The sequence below is a fragment of the Papio anubis genome, chromosome 6, assembly GCF_008728515.1.
Source record: "Papio anubis isolate 15944 chromosome 6, Panubis1.0, whole genome shotgun sequence".
Taxonomy (NCBI): domain Eukaryota; kingdom Metazoa; phylum Chordata; class Mammalia; order Primates; family Cercopithecidae; genus Papio; species Papio anubis.
In genome coordinates, this window is record NC_044981.1 from 6,173,476 (window position 1) to 6,185,821 (window position 12,346).

Here is a 12,346-nt window from a genome sequence, read left to right on the forward strand (position 1 = left end):
ACTAGATCAGAGCAGAACCAACTTTGGGAATGCATACATGGATTGTATGCTAAGATTTACAAACATTTTCAGCACATGAGACCAACTAAATCATGGAGATAAAAGTTACAACCATAGGACACCAAAACCATTTGTTTAAGGAAGAATAATTTAGTTAAGCGACACTTTATACCAGTTTTACTTACTTTTATTTATATGAGATTTTCCCTTTGGGTGGGCCCACGTTATTAATATTTGGCACTATACAGACCAGTCTTAGAGCGCAGGGTGATTCAGGGGCTGGATGTCATTCCAGCTCCCACCACTGTTGACATATGACACTAGGAAATCACACAACTGTGCCTGTACCTACCTCTCTCTACAATGCAACCCATGGTGTCAAGACTGGGGCTTGCACGTGGCACTCACCAATGACGTATTCCACCCTGAAGAGATCCCGTCTGGGGTCATATGGACGATTGAAGTCAATCTGAATGTAGAAAGACTGCCCTCTGCGGACAATCAGCTTGTTGTTTTCATACTTGTCAGTGTGGTGGTCCACCTTGTTAGTGTCCCATCTCTCCTTGAATAGGTGAATGCTCGTGACATTAAGAAACTCTATGAACAAGAAAAACAATTGAAGAAAATAATTGACTAACTTTAGTTTAAACACAAACTCAAAAACAAGATTTTTTTTCCTGAAGAAGGCAGGTAGCAAGGTCTGCTGAATGAAACTCTGTAGGAGGCGGGGGTAGGGGGAACACTGTCTCGAGAGTCAGCCTCTTGTGACATTCTTGTCTTTGAAGAGAGCTTTTTAAAGCTGTCTCCACCTTTGATCTCATTTCAGTCCACAAGGCACTCACTGTGGGATAGATGGATGCCTGTCTGGGAGATCCAAACACAGAGAAGCTAGGGCCAGAGTTGAAGTCTTCAGGTTCTCAGTCTCACGCTGGTTTTCGTTATGTTAGGAGCTTCCCATCATGTCACTGCCTCACTCTGTGACTAACCAGGCGGAAGCAGGGAATAGCCACTTCAATTTTCTTATCTTTCCAAAGGAAGGAATCAGATCTGACAAAGCCTCAAGGGGACATTCGAAGGACAAAGTTAATCATTAATCCAAAATTCTCCTTTTACCTCAAGAAGGTCAAATGCCCCCTCCCTCTGTAATTCTAAAAGTAGATCTCAGCCCTCAAATGCAGGAAAGAGAGGGAGCAGGTCTGGAGAAGGACACTAACATTTCCATGAGATAAATGTGATTGTTTTCAGTTACACAGAAACTATCCTCAGCTTTCCTTAGCTACTAATGGGCCAATTCAAAAGTCAAAACCTGGACTGTCTGATGCCGACATTCACAGGTTTTTCTTTTGATTCGTGGCATCAGGAGTGTAAATGTCAATCATGTTTCTTAGTTGTCTAACTTTGTATGTGTGACTTAAATTCATTTCTTCATCATAGAATGGAGACACTAATATTCATTTCATAGCCTAACATGTTCCCCATCTTACAGGACTGTGACAGGAGATGGCATGAGATGACACGTATGCAGGCATTTAGCAAAGGGTATTACACGTGAAAGTCAGCTCTCCTCCTGCCCTTTTCCCCTTCCCCTCTGTGAATGATCATAGATGAGAGAGGGAATCATCCTAACTCCCTGTCCTCACTGTACTTTACAAGATCTAGAGACTGGTTTCTGTATGTGCATTTGGTGTTGTAAAGGGTTATTGGGGAGAAGGTGGGGTGGGAAGGTAGAAGGGTCAGCAGGGGTGCCCTGGCCTCTTGCCCTCCCTCTTCCTGCCCCTGCCTGATGCATGATTTGCCCTCATGGCTATAAGCACCGTGTGCACAGAAAACACAGCTGCTGAGCTTGTACCCATACTGGGGCATCTCCTGACATACTCGAATGGCTTCCTTTACCTTCACACGTAAATCCTGTGCAGGGTGCCCGGTCCCTTTGGACCCCATTGTATTCCGTAGTCAAAACCAAGAAGTTGGGCTCTTTAAGATCCTCTTCGGTCCTAAAGCCCAGGAATCCCTGAAACACTACTGAGCAATTCAAAGTTCAGGCAATCCTGAGTTTGAATCTCAGGTCTCAAAATTCCTTTGTGAAGGTACTTTACCTTTCAGAATCTGATTTTTCTTATTTTAAAATGAAGATACTAATACCCTAGAATGTCTATGAAGGCTCAATGAGATAACGATGCAATGGGTCTGACCCTGTACCTGGCACATAGTGGGTCCTAGGCTTACTGTGGCTCACTGCCCCTAAACTGTGACAGCCATTTCACAGGGCATGGTGCTCCATGGGTTACTCTGACTGCAGCATTACAGCAAGTAGAAAGTGCAGGATGCAGTTTTATTTTTACCTCATCTCAGAGCCCTGTTGTAGTACACGTTCCCCTGAAGGGCACTTTCTTTCCATTATGCTGTGAGCTAAAGATGTTTAATTCTCTAGACCTCTCTATTCCAAGCTGTTATTCTCCTGAGTTCTCTGGTCTTATTAAGGCCACAATTCCCAGCGATAAACCAACCCAAGAATGAGCTGGAGAAGCACAAATGTCCCTGTTGAAAAGGAGCCTAGCAGTCAACTCCTCTGGTCCTCTTTCTTAGCACAGCGTCTTTAAAAAAAAAATTTTTTTTTAATAGCTAAAAAACAAAGTCCTTAGAAATGGGTTTCATCAGTTCTCCACTTACCAGTACCAATGGAAGGAATATACTGATATTACATCCTTACGGAATCTCACAGAACAGCAGTAGCATTTTCTCAGCCATCTGGTAAAACTACTATATCCTATATGAAACATTCTCATGAGAGCCCTACTACTTGGGCTTCTAGCTTCCATTTGAACAAAGAACTCATTATTTCATAGGGCAAACAGTCCATTTTTAAACAACTCTAATTATTTGAAAACTTCTCTTAAGATAAACTGACATCTGCTTCCTTGTAATTTTTCTAACCACGGGTCCTCGTTCTGACTTCTGGATAAATATAGAATAAGACCTCTTATTCATTCTATCTGGCACTCTCTAGGTATTTAAAGACTGCTCATAGGGTTTTTTTTCTGAGTAAAACATTCTTCATTTATTTAACTGTTTGTTTGTTTGTTTGTTTGTTTGAGACAGAGTCTTGCTCCATTGCCCAGACTGCAGTGCAGTGGCACGATCTCAGCTCACTACAACCTCCACCTCCTGGGTCCAAGCAGTTCTCCCTGCCTCATCCTCCTGAGTAGCTGGGACTGCAGGCACACTCGCCACCATGCCCCACTAATTTTTGTATTTTTTTTTAATTTGGTAGAGACGGGGTTTCACCATGTTGGCCAGGCTGGTCTTGAACTCCTGACCTCAGATGATCCGCCTGCTCGGCCTCCCAAAGTGTTGGGATTACAAGCATGAGCCATCGCACCCAGATTATTTAACTGTTTTTAAGAAGTTATTTCTAGAACTTTTATCCAACACTGTGTTTGGGAATAGTTTCCATTTTGTCAATTTCTCTTTTGAAGTGTTACTTTCTGGAATAAAGTACATTACTCTGGTTGTGGTTTGAGAGAGACCATTACATCTTTTAAAATAAATAGTGTATTTCTATTATTTCAGCTCAAGATATTATTAGTGTCTTGGATACTCTTAACTCACTGTTGATTTATATTATGCATCTGATAAAGCAAAATCCTTAAAACACATTCTTTTTTTTTTTTTTTTTTTTTTTTGAGACAGAGTCCTGCTCTTTTGCTCAGGCTAGAGTTCAGTGGTGCAATTTCGGCTCACTGCAACTTCTGCCTCCTGGGTTCAAGCAATTCTCATGTTTCAGCCTCTCAAGTTGCTGAGACTGCAGGCTCACACCACCACGCCTGGCTAATTTTTTTTTTTTTTTTTTTTCAGTAGAGACGGGGTTTCACCATATTGGTCAGGCTGGTCTCAAACTCCTGACCTCAGGTAATCCATCTGCCTCAGCCTCCCTTAAAACACATTCTAATGTTATTTCTAGCAACAGTGGATCAAAATTCAGTTGAGGCCCCTACAAGTCACCCACTCATGTTGCTATTTGGCTATATTTATTTGTGCAATTGTTTTCTTCTGTTTAGTTTGATGTTAAGACTTTGCATGTGTTAAGTTTCTTCTTATTGAGTTTGGTTCACTGTCCCATGCTCTTAAGATAATTTTAACCCCTAAGTATGCATTTAATATATTTAATATTCTCCCTAGCTTCTTGTCCTATGGGAATGTTATAAGTGTGCTATTTTATGTTGCCACTCAAGACATGGGTATAAATGTTGATTAGGTAACTGTCTAATAACTACTAGCTAAGTAAACGCACAGCAGTAGATGCTAAAAGGTGGACAGATAATTATGACACAGTGTCAGACATCTCTGACAAAGGAAGTAAAGAGTACTGAGGGGAGTATCAGGGAGGAGCTCCTAACCCACATTTACGAGGTGGAAAATAAGGAATTTCTCTGAAGGAAGTGAGACATAAGCAGTGGTCAAAAGAGGGGTCAGTTGTCCATGTGGAAAGGGAGATGGAGAGGAATGCTTCAGGCGGAGAAAGAAGGATACCTGAAGACTGAGGCAAGAGAGTGCGTAGTTGCTTAAGAAATTGAAAGATGATGGTTGGCTGAAATGTACTCGTGGGAGCCATGGTGGAAGAGTAAGGAGAAGCCTGCTCGTCACGCGAGCCTTGGAGACCACGTGAAGGAGTTTAATTGCATGGTGGATCCAAAGAAGAATCTGAAACAGCAAACTGACATGATTAGATTTATATATATTTAAACTGCTTCTGGTGGCAGAGTAGAAAAGGGGTTGGAAGGGGCAATGCTGGAAGGTGAACCCAGTTAAGAAGCTGTTGCCGTGTTCTGGGTGAGGGGCAACGTGAGTTTAGCCTGCATGTAGAGGTTCAAGGCGCTGCTCCTCTGGTACTCCTGGATTCGCCTTCTCCATTCGTACCCTCCCTCCCTGCATGATAATGTGCCCCTGAAATGAGGCCTGCCTTGGCTTCTCAAGCAGCTCTACCTACAAGGCAAAGTAAAGATGGAAAACGAGAAATCTTCAAGCATTTCTTTGGTATCGTTGGTAACATCTCATCCATCCTAGTTCTCACTGCAAATGAAAACCTGGCTTTCCAGCTTTACATCCTAGCCTAGTGTACCTGGTTCATGTTTAGTGAGACTGGTTAGTGCTAGTTTTATGGAATATTGACAGGTATTGGAAGAATTAGAGCTCCATGGTTAAACCAGTGTGGAAAATGCTGGCCTAATCAAAGCTGATCAGGGTTCTTTACTGAAGCATTCATGTGAGACTTTAATATGCTGATGTATACCACAGATATCCTAGAGGGGCAACGGTTTCCAAATGTAAATGACTATGGAAACTTTTCTCTTTGGAGATCTGCATTTTTCAGAATATGTTTTTGGAAATGCTTCACTACTTACTAATTGTGCAGCCTCAGAAAAGTTATTTAATCTCTCTGAGCCTCAGTTTTCTTATCTTTAATCTGGGAATGAAGTACCTATCTTACAGAATGGCTGACACCTAGTACATTCTTAATAAATGTTTATTATTATTATCATCATCATTAAGAGAAGTAGAAGAGCATAGTAACAGCATAGACTGTGGAGCTAGGCTGCCTGAACCCAAATCCCAACTCTCACTTACTGTCTTTGTGACCTTGGCAAGCTACATAAATGTCCTGTGCCTCAGTTTTCTCATCTGCAAAATGAAGTTGGTGTGAGGATTAAATGAGAAAATGCACTGAGTGCTCTATCATAGGGCCTGGTACATGGTAAATGCTCAGAAATTGATGGCAATAATAATCATAATAGCACTGAGCATTTGGATGGGCCCTTAGGACCAATCATTAAGAAGTCAGGCATCTGAGAAGGCATGGTGGGAGGCTGGAATCTGAGCTATGGAAGTCACAAGGTAAAGAAGGTCCCTGGGAAGCTTTTTAGCAGTGGCCTTCCAACCTTCCCAGGGAACCATGCCCTTTTATACTCCTTGTCTTCTGAGCAGACAGGCTTGCTTTGAATTTCCACAGGTAAATAGAAAGCTTTTCTCCTCTTGATTCTCAGGAAACATCTGTCTTTTTTTTTTTTTTTAAAGTATTGTAATTAATTTCTTTGTATTATCTTTATATAGGTGATTTTTTAACCATGGGATTGCAATCCCCTTGAAGACTGGACCATGTCTTAATTATCTTGCTGTGGTGCCTGGGGCAATGGGCAAAAATGCCACAGCAAATGTGCCTCCTTTCATCTGAACACCTTTTACCTGAAAATTCGGAGCTTAGAGTTGATCATTTCAAAATAAATTATCTCATTTACTGTAGGATTAATCATCTGTGTCCTGTAAATGTCATTTACCATTTTATTCTCAAAATATGCTAGTTTCAGGACATACATATATAGTTGAAGGTATGATGTGGGAATTTACAACAAAAGACCTCCAGATCAGCAGTTTTGTTTCACAAAATAAAATACCCTGTCTTTCTAGCCTGCTTATACTGTGATGACAAAGGGTGAGAAAAAGGGTGCTGATTAATGCCTTTGAGAATAGAAAAGTCAAACAAAAAAAAGATAAAACCCCATCTCATGGGTTTATAGTTTTTTCATAGTGAAAACATATTGTTTATAATTATATATTGTTTATATAAATTATATATATGTTACATGTGTTTATATTATATAATAGATATAAACAAATAATACATTACAAATACATATATTGTTTATATATATTATTTATATCTTTATATATTATATATTGTTTATATATAACAGATATAAGCAAACATATATATTTGTTTATATATATTTGTTTGTTTTCACTATGAAAAAACTATAAACCCATGAGTTTGGTTTTTAAAAATATATTGTTTACATATATAATATATAATTGTTATATATTATTTACATATATAATATATTGTTTACATATTACAAGCAATATTTTATATTATATGTTATATATTATATATAAGCAAACTTTAGATATACATATATATAAAGTTACATGTATAAAACAAAATTTATTTCATTGCCCATGAGTCAGCCACCCACAGGTCAACCAAGTATTTGGTTCTTATGACAGCTGATAATATCAATTGTTTTAAATTATATCATCTATATTGGTATATTTTTGACATTTAATTTTAAGCCTGATGTTTTTTAACATATTACTTTTTCTTGGTGATCTTTTGATTCTCTGTTGCAATATCACCTTAACAAGTCAATGCCTCAGGAAAAACATAAAATCACGGTGGTACTGTAAGTGGGAAAAACTAAGGCAGTGATAAGTAAAACTTTCCTGTATCATCTCTTAAAAGTCCATCTTGGGGACTGGGCGCGGTGGCTCACGCCTATAATTCCAGTACTTTGGAAGGTTGACGTAGGTGGATCACGAGGTCAAGAGATGGAGACCATCTTAGCCAATATGGTGAAACCCAGTCTCTACTGAAAAAAGATACAAAAGTTAGCTGGGTGTGGCGGTGCGCGCTGTAGTCCCAGCTACTCAGGAGGCTGACGCAGGAGTATCACTTGAATCTGTGAGTCCGAGGTTGCAGTGAGCCGAGATGGCGCCACTGCACTCCAGCCTGGCGACAGAGTGGGACTCCGTCTCAAAAAAAAGAAAAAAAAAGTCCGTCTTGAAATGATTTAAACAAAGAAAGACATTTCATAAAAAATAAAACTTGGCTAAGAAGTGGAAGATTAAAAGCTACACAGAGAGGTTGAGAGTTTAAAGGAATAATGTTCTTGACTGTAGTCAAATAGAAAAGACATGAGGAAGCTTAATGGGTTGTCCAAAGTATTGGGAATAGAGGTGAGGCCCCCAATACCACCGATTAAACAAAATTTATTTCATTGCCCATGAGTCAACCACACACAGGTCAACCAAGTATTTGGTTCTTATAATAGCTGGTAGTATCAAAGACTCTGAAGATGACTGTCACAAAATATGAACATAGACATAAAAATATCATAGTCCATTCCATTGTCCATTTTGCCTAGGAAATGTCCCTTGCCATGGAGTGTGTTCTAGCGAGCATTGATTAATCTAGCATATTGATTCTTGCTTTGTTTATTGGCTTAACAAGACAGTTTAGATGGAAAAAGCCTTATCATCATCCAGGCTCCATTTGCCACAAACAGGAAATGAATTTGCTTCCCCTGTCCAAACCTAGTTCCTGGCAAAATGGAACAGCTCATTGCTAAGCCGCCTTTTTTTTTTTTTTTTTTTTTTTTTTTTTTTTTTGAGATACCGTAGCTGGAAACTTGGCAGCTCGCTCTTTCAAAGTGACAGCTTTCAAAATGTCTACCTAACACAATTTAGCCTAATTCCAAACATACCGGATAATGAACTGTAAAAGAAAAGAAAAAAATCTCCGGAGAAGCAACTGCCTCCCTGTCCACCTACTCTTTCTCTAATATGAAAAAATGTAAATTATTGTCTCCCTAGATTGTAAAATATTCTTCAGAGAATGATTATACCTGTCACAGATGGGATCTTGAGATAAGTTAAATGTTTAGGTTTATATTCTAGGAATTCCCTGGTGAACTGAATTCTCCATGCAATTTTTGGTAATAGTATTACTAAACTATAAGCATAAATGCTATCAAAGAGAAACTGGTTTGTTTATTTATTTAAAAAAACAAACAAACAGGAAAAAGACCTCTTTCTCACATTTCTTTTGGGTACCCAGAATTTTAACGTGTCCTTAATTAGAATGATTAAAAACATTTTCTTAAGTCGCTTAATTTATAAAGTGTTGCTATTAATACATCCTGGACCCTATAACGTTGAAGCATTGCTCAGGTGCTCAGAGGAAGCTGGAACAGGAGAAATGAGCCCCATACCTCCAGGGGCTAAAATCCCTCTGGTCTATTCCTCTTCTAGCCTGGAGTATCTCCACAGCGTCCAAATGTATCTCCTGTTCCCCATTTTCTCCTTACACCTGTTTTTTTTTTTTTTTTTTTTTTTTTGAAACAGAGTCTTGGTCTTGTTGCCCAGGCTGGAGTGCAATGGCACAAACTTGGCTCACTGCAATCTCCACCTCCCAGATTCAAGTGATTCTCCTGCCTCAGCCTCCCAAGTAGCTGGGATTACAGGCACCCACCACCACACCAAGCTAATTTTTGTATTTTTAGTAGAGACAGGGTTTCACCATGTTGACCAGGCTGGTCTCGAACTCCTGACCTGGTGATCTCCCAACTCGGCCTCCCAAAGTGCTGGGATTACAGGCAAGAGCCACAGTGCCCAGCCCTCCTTACCACTTTGTAAAGCATAATTCTGATGATGTATTTCTGCTAATTAGAATCCTTCTCAAGTCCCCCATTATCTGCAGGAGGAAACCTAGATCCCCAAGGCCTTGTTATGGTGTGATACCTGCCATATTTTCCCAGGCTTATATCTTCTCTTTCGTCTTTTAGTCACTCCTCACTTGGCACATACTGTTCCCTCTACTGCAAACACTTTTCCATGTGCTCGCCTGTCAGGAGCACTCCTACTCATCCTCTAAGTCCTAGCTCCAATATCCTTGCATCAAGAAGCCCTCCTCATTCTCTTCCCCACTCCACCACACCACTAGACATTGATTTCTGTTATTTCACTGAAATTTGCATAAATCACAGTCACAGTCTTTATTACACTGAATTGCAATGATCTTTTATTTATTTTGTCTCTACACTGACAGTTTTTTGAGGCTAGGGACTGACTGACTCAACTTTATGTCCTCAGGGAGAACCTGGAGCAGCTCCTGACACATATGTGAAAACAAGTGTATATTTTTCCAGGAACTCAATGAAAGGAGGAACTGCTGCGGGCCGTTTCTCAGTCATACATTGAATGCCTCTGAGTGTCTCAGTGACCTTCAATCTAGAGAGGTTTACTCTGCACAAAGAGGAGGCTTATCATTAATTGGTTGATTTAATTCTGACAAGGAGTGGTGGGATGGAGGAGCGTCTCAGGAAGGTATAAGACCCCATTAGCCTGAAAAACTACTAGAACCCACCTACGTTTAATTTTTTCATAGAGCCAGGCTTGCTGTCGAGTTTTAATTCAATACATTAGAACTGTCAAATGATTCCAATTGCTGCTACAAATGGTCACCTGTTGTTAACAATATAAAGCCAAACCAGACCAACAACATAAGGTTTCTTCTGGAATGTTACATTTCCGGCTACACATAACCTTTCAGACCAGGAAGGCAGTGGAGAGATTTTTCAGAAACACCAACTAAGCCTGCAGAGTGGTCTGTTAGAAACTGATACAAATCCAAATCTGAGGAGATCGTCTCAGTACCTTTCCTGGCTACAACTGAATTCAAAGGGTGACATTAAGGATGCCTAAAATCATGCAAGGATGTCAAACGCTACCACTGACTGGCTGGTCCCACCACTGGGATTTCAGTGCCCACCTCAAATATTTCATTTTTTTCTTGAATATCATGGTGTGCATGAGAGGAAACTTACCTGAGTTTATACATTTTAAAATATAGACTTTGCCAAAATAATTCTTAACCAAATGTTACCAAAGCTATGACTTAAGGGTACTATATACACTCAGTATACCTTATAACACTGTATATATCACACACAGTGATGGGCAGGACTCACTGCTACAGAACTATTAGAAATGAAAAACCAGCCATTTCCCCCCGCTTCCTCTTCTTGCCTCTCTGCATTTCTCAGTCAATATTACAAGAGCAGCTTGCTACCGGGAAGAGTGGCCACTGAAAAAAAATGGAGACAAGAGTTTCCCTTGGGGCTAGTGTTTCCGGAGCCAAAGTCATCATCCGCAGATTGGTGACCACGGATACAAGGCTTCTTAGAGGCCACTAGTGGCCACTGGGTGAACTGCATGAAGATGGCATTTTAAAAATGAATGACTATGCTTTCCAAGGTTTAGTGGCTTAGCAAATTTCGTCCCTTAGGGAGAAAACTTGATATATAGTGCCAGAAAACCTGTTTTTAGAACAATTAAACATAAATATGAAATGCAAAGGGTAACCAGGAGATAGACATCCTTGTTCCGATGGTTTGTGTGCTGGTATATGTGTGTGTGGACAGGTTTTTTTCCTGTCCTCGTCTGGGACTTGCTGTCATGATTCTGGCCTTCAGAAACCATATCCCCAGAGCATGTAACACTTATCTTGTCTGTGTGAAAAATATTAAATGAATGCATATGTATGAAATCTGGAGCTCGTTATTAATAATAAATTATGTCACTAGATCAGAGTCGTTCAATTCACAAGTGATTGACTGTTTGTTCATTCATTCTACAGTCACTGGACATTCACACTCTTATGCCAGTGCCTCTAATGGATATTCCAGAATGTCACTTGGGTTGTGAACACATATGACTGCAAAATACATAATGACTAATTTTTCAGAATAGTTCAGTCATGCTGCTCCCCACCTCTGCCTCCAGAAATCAACAAAAACAGTAACCCCAGATTTTTTTTTTCTTCATTGGCCTACCCGCACATGTTCTCTGACAGTTTTTATGTCTTACTAGCAGCATTTTGTTCAGATGTCAGATTTATGGGGGCTACAGGTTGTACATATTCCCCATAGAAACAGGTATTCCCTGGAGTGTTTTCCTGACCTTGCTGGGGTATGATAAGTTGCATGTTCCCAGTCAATGAACACTTACTGGTCATGTGCTGTGGCTCAGACACGATCATAGACACTGCTCACTAGATGCTCATGACAATCTGTGAAGCAGGCATTGCTTCCATTTTGCTGATGGAGAAACTGAGGCTTGGGCACCTATATGACTTTCCCAGAATGAGCAAGAAGGGGCAGATGTGCAGCAGGAAGCCAGGTCTTCTGCCTCTGCTCTCTGCTTCCCTGCACTGCCTTTGTAGAGGTCCCCATTTTTCCCCACCAATCCTGGCAAGCGTGGCTGTGTCCTGACTCCTCATGTGGCAAGGGCAGCTGTGTCATTACTCCTCATGTTCTTACTGCCCACTTCTCCCACTGCCTGCACCCCCTTTCCAGGGGCCCAGAGTCTTTTGTGCCACAGGGGAATTTTGCTAGAAGATGGAATACACAAAGGCAACCTGCTTCATAATTTGATGTCTGTAGGCTTTTCAATTTTATTTGCATTCTTAAAGAAAAAGACTCATAGACTGGGCGAGGAGTGAATACCAACTGCTTACCTTCAGCCTCTATTTCCTAACCTATAACATGAGGTTGATTAGCCAGTTCTCTTAAACCCCACTTCTGTGGCTGTCATGGTTGGGTTTTAAAGAGTGGCACCCAGCTGGGAGAGAGACTTCAGAACTACAAGTTCATCTTAGCCCCTCAAACTCTACCACCTGACTGAAGATGCCCTTCTGTTCTGTGAACCTCTTTTCCCAAACTTGGATGGTACTGGA

General features: G+C 40.4%; 1 protein-coding gene across 3 annotated transcripts in view; it reads right to left on the reverse strand.

Moving 5' to 3' along the window:
- Positions 1-12,346, reverse strand: part of F13A1 (coagulation factor XIII A chain) — a 433,590-nt gene that overhangs the window by 138,247 nt on the left and 282,997 nt on the right. For all 3 annotated transcript variants that reach the window (XM_003897009.5, XM_021936970.2, XM_017957544.3), the window contains one exon: positions 409-597. In XM_003897009.5, coding sequence (XP_003897058.2) covers positions 409-597 — 189 coding nt within the window. The remainder of the gene's footprint in view (positions 1-408; positions 598-12,346) is intronic.